The following is a 16,722-nucleotide window of genomic DNA, read 5'->3' as shown; positions in this document are numbered from 1 at the left end:
ACAATAACATGAATTTATATTCTGCTATCATGTATTTAAATGGTTTAGCAGCAGCTCGTAGGCTAAAACGTCAAGTCAAGCTTATTGGTAACTAACTGAAAGCTTTTCAGTTTGAAGTTCATACTTTTCTTTGTTTTTACAATAAATTTTTGATATGATGAGCAAAGATTTGGCCGATTATAGACAAGTAGAAAAAAATAAAAATTTGTCAATTTGCAAGTTACAATTTTTCAATTTGCTAAAGATGACTATTTGTCTACCAGCTTGTAAGGTCGACGATTTCTTCTTGATTCGTCATAAGGCTGCTGCTATTTTGTAGCTGTCCATATGTTAAATAAGGATCGTAAGCGGAATTAATAATATCATCATTTTCAATACTATTAGGATACAATAGAGTATCTATAGATGATTTATCAATTTCGTTGGAAATATCATCATCTGATATCGCTAATGAATCACTTGTATCACCAATACTGCTACTACTGAAGACTTGATCAAAATAAGAGATGGGTTGACATTCTGTAGTTGAGATTTTGACTTGATAATTAGAATCTTTATAAGCTAATTTATGCCTATTTTTATCGGTTAAAGATTGCTGTTGTGTAGATGTTAGCGACAATTCTTTATTCCGATTAACCCGAGACGATGATGTTAGCATTCCATCAACGTGCATAGTACTACTGTTATGACAGTGATGATAAAAAGGACGACGATATTTATCGAAATCTTGGAGCTGAGATCGTTTTAACGCTGTATTTTGCCATGCTAACGTTGGATCGGTTTGGGTTGGATTGGAACTATTGATCGATACTACCAAGTAACTATCTAAATCTGGAATACTGTCCAAATTTTGCCGATAGGATAATTCCATATTAGCGGTATTCGACTTTTCCGTGTAGCTGGTAAGTAGTTGCGGAGAAACATTGCCACTTGTTGATGCAGAAGAACAATCGGGTGTGTGCTCAGTATCATCAGTTATGCAAGATACTGATACTGGTGATGATGAAATTGAGTAACAGTCATCCATAGATCGATTGCCGTGGGTATAATCTAAATGAGATTGCTCTTCATCGATATCAGATTCACTAGTACCAGTTTCAGATGAAGGATCTAAAAATGGATCGTCGGATGCAATGCTAGGAATTTCATATAGTTGGTCTTGATTTTGGATGAACAAAATATATCAGAACTTAGGTTAGTTGTGATAAACTAAGGCGTGTAAATATATATATTTAAGGCTTAAAAGTGAACCAATACATCCCAATAATGAAAGATTATTAATTGACCGAAATTAAGGTAAAATTATAGGTGAGTTTGCATATTATTAATTGATACACATGATTGCAGTATTTTTTGCAGTAATATATAACGACGTATAGAAATACTATAACTTTTTCAAGTATGGAAGAAATGAAACATTGTTTGTAATGATGTTTAGTAACGGAATAATTATATCCGAGCGATTACATTAGCCTATTTTAGTACATGAAATACTGTAACATTTTCCAAGTATAGAATTAGTGATGTCAGACAAAATATCATGCAAGAATACTGTAAGACCATAGACTACTAAATACATCGAAGTATTTAGTAGTCCATGATAAGATCCTCAACATTAACACTACATAAAAAGTCTCTACTTGTAAGAGTAGACAAAATCATAATCGATTTACCGGTGGAAATAATGTTAACATTGCTCAGAGCTATTGAGCTATAGAAAACGAAACTACATCCATTCATAAAATCATATATTAACTAAAACTGCAACAGCACAAGTAATAAGAATTATCCATGCAGTATACCATATTGAAACATTATCTGAATTTATGCCGTTTTATTCTTGATAGATTAATATTAGCAACTTACCATCTTTCATATAATATTTGTTTAAGCTTTCCTGCATATCCGAATCTAGATTTCGATAATATTTCGATTCCATTGCAAGGCACAGATATTCATTTAACATCATTTTCAAAGTATGAATGGCATCTAATGTATTGGAATATGGAATAAATATAAGGACTTATATTTTAATTAGCAATACTTGCAGCTAAAATAATTTCCATGCTATCCTACTAATATCCTATAATAATTTATTATGAGATTACATAGATTGCTTTATTAAATTTTTTGCATTACCGCATACACTTGGTTCGCAGCCCTTCATTCGCGTACTAACAAATTGAGTTGCTTTCGACCATAAAGCCAAGAAATGGCAAGCGTAGGGTTGATATTCGTCTAATCGCATTAGTCCATTCTTGTTTTGTTGCAATATACAAGAGAAGATATTATATGTTGATAGTTAGCACTATATCCGACATTCTTTGATAGTACCATTATACGGTTTAGTAATAGATTTGTAATTATCGTGATCTTCTTACCTTAGCAACTTCGTGCTTGACAAGATCATCTAGCCATTCGATGTAACCATTTATTGATGATTTATTGGCCATCAGCTTTTTCCAAGTTGATATCACTAATGTAAGAAGAAAGATAATATTACGAATATTTCATTGAGTAAGATATCTAAATAAATCCTTCAAATTAGTTTTAAGTCATTCATTCTCCAAATGAAATAAAATCGAACCCTTGTTCTAAATTATCCTAGAAGTGCACGGGTATACAATGGTTGAGTTACCTTCATAAATTATAGTAGTATCCTGATTAGTCGATTCATGTTCGATATCATTAGTTTTTACTTTGATGCCCTTGACACAATGGACAATTTTAGTTTGTAATTCTGGCTTTTCGTAAAGTCTTTGCCATTCCTAATAATAATTCAAATAATTTTTATTTAAAATTTTATTTATTAGCCGTTCATATTTTATTTGCGTACGAATATTTATATAACAGTAGCGCGTATTGTTTCTAAATCAAATTACGATTGTCCACGTTAGGCTTATAATAGAAACTGTCTTACCAGCATCAAAAATATAAAGGAGGTTTGTCGTCGTAAGCTATGAATAAAGTGAGTGGCAACTACAATAGAAATAATAAATTAGTAGATTGTTTATAAAAACGAACATTTAATTTTATAACTTTTTCACTACCATGTGTTCGGTACGGTATACTATTTAAGAGCAAGTTATCAGCATGCTGATTGCTTATGCAGGGAATATTTGCTAACTACAATGACAGTTTTATCCGTCATTTTGCAACATAGAGAAAATGTTAGATATGCGTAAACTCAAATATTGACTTCAATTCCGCAATGTCATGGAAATTAGCGACTAATTCACTGTACAAGCAACAAAACTTTCAAGTTTTAAATATGATAGTTAGTTATACTTATATTGTGAGGAAAGTAGATTGGAATTAAGCGAGGCTCATAAGATATTGTTAATATTGAATTTATATTTATAACTTTACCTATTAATTTTCGTTTCAACAAAGTTTCAGGTAGATTTTTCAGGGCTGTGACCACCCAAGATTCAAATCGTTTCACCATGGTCCGTATTTCAGATAGAATACTGGCATGGAAACATACTTAGTTATTATTACATTCTACTGCAAAAAGGAAATTTCTTTCATTTTGGTATAAAGATACTTAAAGCTAAATGCAGAAAAACTAGTGAAATTTAGACTGCTAGCATCTATCCTTATTCTCATAATGAAATAATATCCGCACTGAAGATTGTGCGAATATTTTGTAATTATTCTACATACTGTCCAGACGCTGCTTGCATCGCTTTAGGGATCATAATGTCGTTTAAAACCTAATTATGAGATAAATAAAAATGAATATTAAATTTTAATATTCTTAACGATCTGGTTTAATTGACATCTAGCCCATAGCGAAACACATAGGGCTGATGGCGTTCCAAATATCTTAAAAAGCTTCAAACTTTCACCTTGTATAACGTATGATCGTAATAGCAAACTATGTCAATAACGGCGGGTTCTTTCATCAACGATATCAAGTGTGTTGGAATGCCTTGCCAAAAATGGCATAAAAATGTATCAATCTGCAAAATTGCAAATAAAGAAAGTTAAGGAAAATTAAACATTTATTTCTGATTGATATCTATTCGAGCAGTAGGCGCTTTTCAAATCATCTTGACAAATCAATAACTTACCTGATCGAAGTTTGCATTGATAACCGCATTTAATACGCATTGACAATGCGTTTTATACATTATAAAGAATGTATCCACCTGAAATTGTGGGCAGTATCAATAAGGTAAATAAATATTTATCGCTATTATGCTCTATCGTACGATAGATTTTACTACTTGATAAATCAATTAGTAAAAGATTAACATGTTAAAAGATTATATTTGATAAAGGAGTTGTACATTAGTTGTGATTGTTTTTATTCTTCTTTATTCTTACTTTGGCTGTAGGAATGTTTGACGGAAAAACTAACCGCTTAGCGCTAGGAAACGGGGGAAGCAAAGTACCAGTATTTTCGCTAAGATACTGGCCCTACGAATTTAGAATATTATAAAAATTTTGGAATTATACACTATATAATAAAGTAGAAGCTCTGTCATTATAACTGAAAACTTTCGCTACTTGACGATTTACGTTTAGATTCAAATTAAATCTATCGACAATTGCAACTATGAAAGCCAATGAACGATAGAATTTAAGACTAACTTCTGTTAATTGTGGTAGTATAAACTAAAGGAATAATTGCATTCCCAGTTTTAATAAGTATTTTTGAGATAAAAAAATAATAAGAGCCTTATTAATACTTGTATTTGACATTTAAATTACAAGTAAATAGTATTGGAATAGAATTTTTAAAAATAAGATATGGTACAATATTAACAGCTACCTTGGGATCTATTTTTCCCTTACTAATGCGATCATTGTAGATAAAGTCTTTAATTAACTAAATTATTAACATTATGTTATATAACCTACTTGATCAGCTGTTCTTCCTCCAGAAAATCTGCATAGAAAAATAACGAAATAAGAAATCTAAACTTTTGCAATTGCAGTATTATTCAACAAAAATTTTAATTCAATTTTAGCCGAAATAAAAATTCTTGGTATCATAAATAAATAGATAAGCAGATGTATACTTGCTCTTTCGCCCACACGTATAAAATTTCTTCTGAGATGTTTTTAGAACTATAAATTTTATCATATTTACCTTGTCAAACCGGAAAAAGAGTGCAAGCCATTATAATATGGTGAGGATTCTTTGATTCCAATTCCATAATAATGATATCTATCCAATTCGGTTTTAAGTACATAGGATATAAATAAAGGATGAAACGATTAGTAACTGAAATTATTTCACGGCACCTTAGCTTTGGTAGACTAAAATTCATCTGCAGGGTGTTACTAATATATGCATCTATACTCGTATTCTTCTCATGACGAAGATACCTTCTATCTCGAACTAGATATCAAGACTAATTCCCCGTGACAACTATGAACTTTTCCTGAAGTTTCACGGCAGAAACGATATAGAGTTCCTCTTTTATGCGTAAACGATAACATAACGAACTTTCTTTATTGTAAAAAGTAAATCGCCTTTATACCAGCATCTATTTGTATATTCTTAGAACTAAATTTATATCACTTTATGTTCTATTTTAAAATATTTTAGAACACGCATATAACACGAGGCGGTCATGATCAGAACACGATCTGACCTTTGAGCTCTCTTATAAATTAGGTATGTAACTTATTCAACTGCCATTACTGGAAAAGAATTAGTTTTATAATCTATAACCTTAACGATAAGCTATCAACTGTATAACGATCAATACAACGTATTTACAATGGTGGTCTATAACATCATGACTCAGGGTTTCATAATTTGTATACGATTTGTTTAATGCATCAGAAAGCTATTATGAGCTATTGTCATTCGATTACACGATATAAAGTCGTTTATAAGGAAATCAATTTAAATAAACGGAATATAAAATATTTCATAACTTACTTCGATTTTCCACGCGTTCCAAGTCTTCTGGTAGTAAGATTTGGAAATTTCTGACGGATGGTCTGCAGATTACATCGAACAAATTAGCAAAAGCAATTGAATTACTAACGTTAACAAATCTATCCTGATGATATTTAACTGTTTATTGTATTAAAAAATTAGTTCATTAATCATATGCTTATAATAGCCATCAGTCGATAGTACTTTACTAGCTTAATAGATATGCTAGATTCAAACTGTGCCAATACTATTTATTCAGAGGACATAAATTGCTTCATTATAGTCGCTGATTTGAGATTAATTTTGTAACATTTTTTCAAGTCCGCTGGAATCTTGAATTTGTAGCATAATTTACCGACTGGTAGTTTTGTGCGCTTATACAAACATAGTGACTAATTAATTACATTTAGAAGTTACATAAATTGCAAGAATTCAACTAAAGTATAACCACGTGTTTACAGTAAACTCGCCAAGCTTGTAAAGGATTCATCAACTTAGTATTTCCTTTCAGAATCGACTATATTTTTAAAAACGCTATTTATTCCTACTTGACATTCACAATTAACAAATGATCCACTCTGTTACCCAGTTCTATTTCCTTTGGTACTGAGACCTTTTATCTTGACATCAGTCAACAATCGACAAAGTGTGGAATTTATAGGTTAAATATAAATTTATATTGTTGAGAACCAATCTATCAGCCCTTTACCCATACTGTATATTATTTTAACACAATAAGGAACATTAATATAGAATAGAGGCGATTCTGTCGTATGAATTATCGATGTTACCTATGGATTATAATGGTTTTAATAAATCATGGAGAAATAATTATTTCCGGAAGATTTCTCGTTTAAGTCATTTATCCTGTAGCTAGGAAAGTTTTGGAACATGAATACATTGGAGACTAGAATTACTTAAGGCGGACTAAACGCCCCTTAGCCACGCTATAGATTCTAATCGTTAACGGAAGAGTTCAAGGTTAATCGCAAATCTACAAGTTAATCTACTTTTTTGCCAGCAACAAATAACATTGATCGCATGTACTTTAGCTATGGGATAAACAACAACAATGATGACAAAAGAGATGCAATAATATTTAAATAATGTCAATAAGGTTATATTGCTTATTGACATTTTTCCATTATTCGATCATAACATGAAGAGTACAAGTAGTGTGTGATCAATTAAGATCAAATAAGACGACAATAGTAATTAGAGTAATCGATTATAAGCAAATGGTCCGAGATAAAGTCATCGAATTGGCAAGCAAAGAACACATTTTCAAATAATCGGACTGAGATGAATGATCAAGATTAATGATTATCCCCGCTGTAAATCATGATAAGATATGAAATGCTTTGTTAAAATGTAATTAAGAGCCGAGAACAATACGTAACGAGAACTCTAATTAATCTAATTAGGTACTTAATCATCAAATCTATTCCATGATTAATGATATAACCAAATAGACAGGGTATAGAAATCGAATTTTATAAGTTTCCCTAAAAAAATGTGTCTAGTTAAAGATGCTTTTAATAATTTAGTTGAGATAAAGTGCTAAAAGATTAACGTGAAATGTATCTGTATTAACAGATGTTTAGTTATATTTTTATTTCCATTAATAACTTTTTATCTAGTTATATAACTAATCTTTAAAATATACACTTAGTATGTTATAAGTGGTTCATATAAACAAAAAGTGTATAAAAAACTTTGAAAAATAATTAAAACAGCAATCCTCCATCGGAAAAATGATAATCATTCCCTCACTAGAATATAGCAACATAATAAAGATGAATTAAGATTGCCTAAGATTTTATTATTTTTCGCACTTAAACTAATCTTATCGTAATAAGAATGATACCTATTTAAATTGATTGAAATGCTATTCTGTGTAAGACGCGAAAACAGTCATTTTAGTTAATTAAAGTACTTGTGATATATCTATAGTGAACAACTTCGTCATACCTGTAAGAAGGAATTCTTTAAGGATAATAATTGTGACAATATTTCAACAGCTTAATATAGATTAATCAGTTAATAAGCTGATCATGTTTTAATGTAGTACTTGGATAGACTTCATTACAATAAAACATGCCAACATATGAAACACACATGTGATAACGAGGAAGAAAAAGTTTTCAACTGTGATTTATTATGGCGGGATCATTCTCCAAATAGATTAACTTTACCGTTAGGTCGATCGCTATTGCTAAAGAGAGAACTGTGCAATAACTCTATAGCAGGAAGTGATAGATTATACTGCAATTAGTAACTCTTATGACTAGCGTTTCCAATATAATGCATCTGTAAGTTTTATTTAGCACTTATTTCCTAATTAAATTAGTTCAGTGTTGCGACTCTTGCTACTGCAATTACGGTTATATTTGGCAAATATCGAAAAATACATAATGAATGATGATGGATAATGATTAACAAATATTTTCTCCTATATAATTGGTTTTCCTATCAAAATATAATTACTCTAATAAGAACAGCAATAGTTTCATACATTACATCAAAACTCTTGTATTGAAAGATTGTTGACTACAAGTACAAGTGGTAATTATTTAAATGCTTGATAGTACTAGATAAAACGATTGGAATGTATTTTAGATAGTTTTTGGTCATTACAAAATGTTTTAAACCTTACATCATTTACCTAGAGTATAGTAGCTGAAACATTAACTCTCGGTGATAATAATATATTGTGATTCTCTGAGCCTCTTCTTTAATGATATTCCTACCCCCTCTCTTATATCTACTATCTCCTCCCCTATCCGCCTTTTTTTAACACTAATGTGCTACGCAATCTAGTCTAAATATCAACGTAATGAATCAGAGAAATTAAGAATATAGGCCAATTGGATGTTATTGACTTCTTAAATTATAGGGTGGTTTAGGATATTAGCATATTTGTACACAAATCATCGATAATAATAACAATGAAGATCGCGGATGTTTATGGATTAATTTGCAAATGTTCAGGTTCAAGGACTATTGTATTGAAGTACGATAACCCGCTTGGCCAAAGGGGAAAGAAACCAAGTAATGGATAGGAAACTATAAAATATCAATTCTATAGGCCTCAAAAAGTGAAATTTATGCCGAAAACTCGCGTAAGTCTTGATCGTCGTGTTAGGGTCAGAAAAAAAATCTTCCCAGCTAGAATTTGAATGGACTGCAACTGTCGTCGCTATACGAATATAGACAAAAAAAGTGTGCTAAAAAGAATAATTCTTACCTTGCCAAAGGTAGCTGGGCAGGCGGCTATAACATTTCTAGCTCGACAAAACTCCAAATAATGACCGTAAAGTATACATCGCGGCATACAAACACCTTCATTAACGGTATAGTTTTCATCTAACCTGTTACAAGGAAATATAGTAATTATTACAATTGAGTAGCAATAGGAGCTAATCCATATATTAAACAAGTTTTTATAAGCTATTTCATCTAAGGTATATGCGGATGCACACGACTGTAAGTAGACTGGTATATTTAAAGGAAAAAATTACAAACTTAAATTTCTATGCGTGAAATAAATCAAAGTCAAATGGTTAGCTACCATTTAATAATTTCAATATTGCGGCACTTTTGCAGTGTTTTATCTAGGATTTTATTCTGCCCTACAGTCATCTTTTCTTGCTGATGAATCGGCTTGTTATCCAATGGCGATTGATCAGGATATGTAGCGATTTGCCCTGGACGGTTAATGAAATATATAAAAATTATACGACGTTAAAAAATAAATCATATCCAAATTAACGGTCAAGCACTTGTTTAGATCATTATTTTACATTTTAAGGTCTACCGATGCGCTACAAACATCATTAGAGAATACAATATTAATGTTAGTCTATGCTATTTTTTCGGTGACGTTAAAGTAACGTTAACCTTAAGAAGAGAAATGGCTGATATGCATGGAGATTATAAATAAATTATTAACATCTTTTAATTCTTCAGAATAGGTATAATCCACTTAATAGATCTTATGTAATCGTAATCGATATACTGTAGGATATCATTTTCTTCTAATTTCAAAACAATAAAAGCCGCATTATTGTTTTTATACCTTATGTCAACAATATTACTTGTATAAATACGATAAGGTTAAAATTAATTTTCATAAGAATGTCCTTAATCTAGTAGGCATTTATTATAAACTCTTAATAGTTATATTTGATATCTAAATAAATTAGCTTATTTATCTTCAGTATTGTATTGATAGGATTGATAGAAAAGAACGGAGAAAGAATATTCGTGATGTTAACAAAAAGGATGACGATGAAATTATCGATCTTCCATCAGAAATTGATGGCAGTAATTGCTTGCTGAAATTGCATAAAGTACAGTACACCTAAAGAGTAATGTCACCGGAATACGTAAATGTATAAAAAATATCATGTAGCCTAAAGTAAAGAGAAGGCAATGAGAATAAAAAATTGTAATACGATTCAGCTTAAGGAAGCTAAGTATATAAACGATAACAACTAGAGAAAGAAAGGGCACGAGGTAAATGAGAGAAAAAGCTACATATTGAATTTGTTGATAAGCAAAGAAAATAACATTACTATAGGAAAACGAATTTCACGCTATCACAAATTCTGGAAGTAGAATAGTAGAATTTACAAGGTAACGGGCGACAAATTAGAAAATAGAAATAAAAATTCAATAAAATAAATCTATCTTAAATTTAAGTACGTTGTATTTTTTCGTACTATGTTAGGGTTAGGGTTAGGGTTGTGCAAAAGGGATAATTTTTTTGTACGTTTTAGAGAAAAAGTCATTTACGGCAGTTATCTATGAATTAAATCTACCGTCTTTAATATCTACGAAAGTTCAAATGCATTAAATTTTTTCTTTAGGAGTTACTGTAAACCATTGGTTATTAATAATTAAATATAAATTATTCTACTGCACATCTTAACCTTTCGTAAAATTTCTCAAGGCCTATTTATTCAATTAGCTGGAGTAATTCTTAATGCAAAAAAACTTGGCTAAAAGATTTCGAGCTGCAAAAGATTTCATACCTGTACTTGAAATTTTAAAGTTCTTTTTTATGACTACAACATTATGCCCTCGTCGTTTGCGATTAGATAGCCTGTTATTACGGTAGGCATGGCTTGATTTCCGCGTAATTTTACCCTGACGTTCTTTTTTTTTCATAACTTTTCTGCACCCAGATTAATTCTAGTTATAAATCGATGCATAAAAATAATGCTTTTAGGTTGATAGTTTATGCCAAAGTTTAGACGAAATCAAAGCAGCTAGCTCACATTTTCAGTTTATAGATAAGAGTGTATTTTATTATCTAGTTTTCTATGACTTAGCTTATACTAGTAAGCATTCCCTAAAATTTGCTATAACTGCAATAGTAATCATCTATTAAGGTGAGATCAACTATTAGTAACGTTATGACAATCTGTTTTCTGAAGAGGCTTCTATTATTGTTTTAGTTTGATTATGATAAATTACGTAACATAGGCGATTGGATGAATAAATAATCTGGAGATAAGTTAAGATACTAATTCTTTCATGCAGCAAAACTGATGGACAGAAATTACATCAACTAAGTATGATTGCATGAAATTTAATTGCTGTAAAGATGAGATATAAAATAAAGTATGACAAATGAAGAAAAGAAGGAGTTGACAGTATAAATCCCCATAGAAATTTGCAATGGCGAACGTAAAATCGTAAACTGTTTTAAGAATAACTATAAATTGGATAAATTAAATCTCGAAGGATGGATATACAGTAAATCAAGAATAGCAGTATTGCTTACGATATAGGACAATCTTTCAGGTTGAACCAAAATTCAATCCTTTAGCTCTATTTTCACTCTTTATTAAGATCTGCAATCAGAAATTCACTTATCTACACAACGAGCTGTTGGCGATGCAAAGTGCTTCGTTAAACTGTTGATTTCAGAGCCTCGATGGGGGTGGTAATATCAATATAATCTAGATTTACTTGGATGATTAAGCTTTCTATTGGCTACGAAATACATAGATTTACATATATGATCAGATCATCAAACTTGTTGATGTTGTATAGCGTGCGCATAAAGGGGATGGGCAGTCCATTATAATGATGGATTAGTGGATTATTATAATGATATCGTAATTGATCTCAATCACTTAATCAATTATTGACATAAAGAACTAATCATTCAGTTTTGTCAGTCATCGGTTTTTAGTCGTAACAATTGAATATGGCATGGATAACGGACGAAAAAGATAGAATCAAGGTAGTAATGAAGAAGAGCTAATTTGGCTGATATTGAAAACTTACTAATATGTGTAGCGCCAGTCTATGCTAATTTTGATAGTTGTTATTGGCCTAAATTGGAACTTCAACTTCGCCTTCTTCCCTAATGGTTATTTGATGTTATCAGTATAATCTTGAAGGATTATTATTCTCTACAGTTACTCTATTAGAGCCAGCTCAAGTCTTAATTTACACTAACCTAGTTTTTACCTTATGTTCTATATATTCAGAGATAGCAATAAATTTTATCTAATTTTGCGTTAGAGTTTCGATTGTAATCTAAATAGTTTTGCAGATATGAAAGTAAGACCTCTAAGGCTCCATATATAGTTAGAGAGTATTTAGTCAATTTTAGCACTTATTGGATACTGAAATAGGTGCAATTTGATGATTATTCTTATTATAATTATAGGCAATGTAGCGATTTTTTATGCTTTGTTGAATAGAGATTGCTATAAGTTTATTGTGCAAACTTCAATTGAAATGAAAAAAATTGACAAATTAAACAGAAAGACAATCAATAAGATCGATTGCAGAAGCAATCGTGACGTCATATTAGGATAGAAACGTGTAATTTATTTAGTTTCTCGAGATGCTTGAGTTTATCTGATTCGATTTTATACCTTATTAAAGACATTAATGAATTCTTAAGAAAACTAAATGAAATGAATGCTTAACTATTTTTACAGCTAAAATATGAAGATGGAGGTTGAATTGATAATTTTATTGGTTGCAATATTGCATTCATAATAATTAAGGCTGAAAGGTTTTGAGATTTGATCGAACATGTACAGTTCATGATTGGAATGGCGGATCTTGTTCTTATTAATTTATTGTTGTTCTTATTTGTACGGATTTTGGCACGGCTGCCAAGTGAATGATATAGAACTAATTGCAAGATTTTTAAACGAGTTTTAACTTGTTATGAATTAATTATAATTATCGAGCAGTGATGAAATTTATTATTAGTATAAATTTTTTGATAGTAGTATAGTAACTTCAAAGTTTGTTGGATAACTAAAATTACGCTATTATAATTCCGAAGGGACTAATCGCACTATTGCCTTGTAACTATGCAAGAAATTGGTCTATAATTGATTTAATATTATGACATCTATTTGCTCTCTATTGCAACATTGCACCGTTGAATACTGCTGAAAGAATGGCTTTTCAGTATGGAAAATAGTATTTTATAAAAGCTACCAGCATGATCAACAAGCACCTTGCAGAAAATTTTTCCCTCATTAGAGAGATGCAGCTAAGTGTATTTCATTTTACAGTGAGCGATATTCTCTTAGATTTATGGTGACAGATGTACTGGTAAACATTAAGAGAAAGTGAATAGCATAAGAACAAGTTTCATGCTGCTAGAATACTACAAATTAAGAGACCTAACGTAAAGTATGATAATTGCACGAATTCATCAGTGCCTGTTTAAAAATACAAACTTTAATACAGATATAGGTTCTATAAGGTATATGTATACGGATAAAATGCTTAGGAATACAAAAATAAATAGTTCTTTATTTAACACTAATCACGTTATTCTACATATATTTTCTGAAGCTATACTCGAATTATAATAAATCGTATTTAAAGGGCTAGTTTTGAAATGGATTCATTCTACATTGCATTAATATTGATAGATTTTTAAAATTCAAATTACAATTCCAAATTTTAACTCCTAAATAGTGAATGAAAGGTGGTTTCTACTTAGAAAAATTTATTTATTACGCTATTAACCTATAATTGGTCACTAAATAGCGTATTAAGTTAAATAAGTAAGCAATCGAATAAAATTATCAATACTACTAGATTATCATTATTTAGGAATTAGGGAGAACATGTGATAAATCAGGAAGGAATCTTATAATTAGATGATCTAATTTAAAGACGGTGTATATTTCCTTTATAGAAATATCTAGTATACAATAGAATTTGCATAATAAACCTTCTAAACTTTCGTAGAGTAATGATAAAATCTAAATTCTCGTACACTTTGACTAGAACGATACTTTAACCATTAAAATTAGAGAAATAAACTTTCATTGCTTTGTAGCATGAAATATAGGGACTGAAATAGTTTTGTAAAATTTTAGCTAGAGAACGAAATTTAGAAACTAGAATATGGTTAAACACTGAATTTAAAACTAAGGTAGAATTGTACTGGCTCAGTTAGCCAAATAATATTAGTAAAGGAAGATTTAGAAATTATTTACAATAGACTTTAAGAGCAAAGAATCATCATATTCTGTCCATCTTTTCTTGTTTTCTGCTAATCTGTTGAACTATACTGTTTTTATAAGCTTTATGGAGACATTGATGATAGTATAAACATGGAATGATTACCCTACAACGCTTTAAATTAGTCTGGAACTTATAACAATTAATTAAACACACAAGGGAGAAATGATTATACTCCTTATTATTCTCTCTATGCTATCAAATTAACAATCTGGGCACATTCATAAATAAATTTCTCTATGACATATGTGGTGTTCAAATGGCCAACTTTGCACGTTAATATGTATGTACAGTATAATGAAAACGAATAATGACTAATATTTATAAATTATTAACTTAATAGAATGCTTGCCCGTGATACTTCGCGTAAATGCATTGTTAGTATCTCATATAATTTCTACATCAATTTATGATCAAAGTCAGCCATGATTGCAACATTTATGATACAATCCTAAATCTGCCTATTTTACGGCAACATGATTTACTTTATCCCTTTCACTCTCCTTAATAATTTAGAGAGAGATCTTTCGTAGAATATTGATCATGTTATTCTATAATTATATAATAAATGAATTTATGACGACAATTTTAAAATTAATCTTCATTATTGTAGGCTATATAAAGACTTATTAAATGACATAGTTAATAGTCATAATTTCTTATTTCTTAATTTAAAAATCTTCTTAATGTTAGTATTATAAAAGACATAATTAAAATTTATGCAGGATGTACAGTATAATTATTCCTAAGCGGCTTAGCCATACTAATGTATGAGAAGTTGTTGTGATAGAGATCAATAGTTTTTGATGTCTACAATTGTGTAATAAAACAAACATCCAAATTTCAGCCAATGTAGAATAAACCAACGACTGAGAATGTATCAGAATCAATTTGTAGTCTCATAAGTTATTCACTAGCGAAGAGTAATACCGAATAAATTTATATCGATACGAGATGGTACTAATGCTGATAGCTATGTCAGAGACGAATAAATTCACTATCTAGCTATGGATCATTAAATCTGTTTTTCAAAGTTATACATTTTGCAATCCATAGTCTAGTTTATTGGATTATACGTTGTAGAGTTGGGCCGTTACAAATCATGAATTGTTAATAACTCTTGGTGAAAGTTGAAAATGGGCTATCTGTACTTTTTTAATAGATTTTAATTTATAATTACTATGCCTAGCAGAATACAAGAGAATGTCTACATGAATTAAGATATCGATTTTTGATTAGCTGTATCGATATCATATAAAATGACAAACTTAGAAATAATCTAAGTTTCTACAGCATAAAAGAAATGGTATACTTCAGATTGTGTCGCGGTTCTTGCCCTACTTATGATTAGTATACTAATAGCATCACTGCCAAGTAAATTCTTTTATTATATATTACATATAACTTTTAGTATTTCTTTCAAAACAGTAGCGTCAGTTATAGCGGTACTTGTAGTAGCCCTTAGAAATGATACAAATATTATTTTGAATTAAATTACATTCATAATTCAAATTATTATTCAAGTAGTAGTCGATCCAGGAGTTGAAAGGTTTAGGATAGAATCTTCAAGCAATTTGTTGGCTTTCACGAAACCAAATTTTAAAAATAAGGCCTTTTGGTCTTGTATAAATGTTATATCAGATCATTTAAGTACCTGCTTGTTATATGAAGTCTTTAGTGACAATATTCATAATAATTCCTACAACTTTAAAAGGATACTTTTATATTATGTGCACCAGGAGTTTCTGACGAGACTATAAAAGGCTGATGCCTGAAGATTCCTTTTTAGTTCGTTAGTCGGTTAGATAGTCAACTGGTTTTTCAATTGATATTTAATTGTGAAGACTATAATCTTGGGTGCCAAGATTCCTTCAGTAATAAATGATAGTAAATCTCTGACTATCTCGTCTACATCATCTGTGACGCTATAATTATACCATAGTATTCGGTTGTTGGAACTGAATTATTTGGTGATATAGCTAATCTCGCCTCTTTAAGTTAGTAAGTGGCGTTCTCCGCAAGGATTGGCGTGTGTAGACTACTTTGTCACTAGTGGTGTGTGACACTGCTGTAAATCAATCAATGTATTATGGCATCTAATATCGCTAAAGTAAAGCGAAGATAACTACCGACGGTGGACTGCTTGTATCTCTTATATAGCAATAGAGAATCGCAACACAGTAAACCGACACAATCTCAGCTAATTTTTGCTGCATTTATTGAATACGAATATAGAGGAAATAATTATAAAAAGTAGTAGGTTTATTCCTTACGAACATTGTCGGTCACAGAGATGAAAG

General features: G+C 30.4%; 1 protein-coding gene across 1 annotated transcript; it reads right to left on the bottom strand.

The window, feature by feature from the left end:
• Window positions 1-256: 256 nt before the first annotated feature.
• On the bottom strand, window positions 257-9,544 carry TRIADDRAFT_51678 (uncharacterized protein; the record flags this gene model as incomplete). The annotated part of the gene is made up of 16 exons (XM_002107765.1): window positions 257-1,158; window positions 1,867-1,989; window positions 2,140-2,257; window positions 2,382-2,476; window positions 2,639-2,768; window positions 2,921-2,979; window positions 3,370-3,470; window positions 3,667-3,716; window positions 3,852-3,965; window positions 4,077-4,154; window positions 4,333-4,425; window positions 4,870-4,897; window positions 5,102-5,179; window positions 5,903-5,964; window positions 9,150-9,273; window positions 9,474-9,544. The coding sequence occupies 16 exons, from the start codon at window positions 9,542-9,544 to the stop codon at window positions 257-259; spliced, it is 2,226 nt and encodes a 741-aa protein (XP_002107801.1).
• Between the last annotated feature and the right edge of the window lie 7,178 nt (window positions 9,545-16,722).

This window comes from Trichoplax adhaerens, genomic scaffold, assembly GCF_000150275.1.
Source record: "Trichoplax adhaerens TRIADscaffold_1 genomic scaffold, whole genome shotgun sequence".
Classification (NCBI taxonomy): domain Eukaryota; kingdom Metazoa; phylum Placozoa; class Uniplacotomia; order Trichoplacea; family Trichoplacidae; genus Trichoplax; species Trichoplax adhaerens.
The sequence above is the reverse complement of the archived record's forward strand: the minus strand, read 5'-3'. Positions and strand labels throughout refer to the sequence as shown.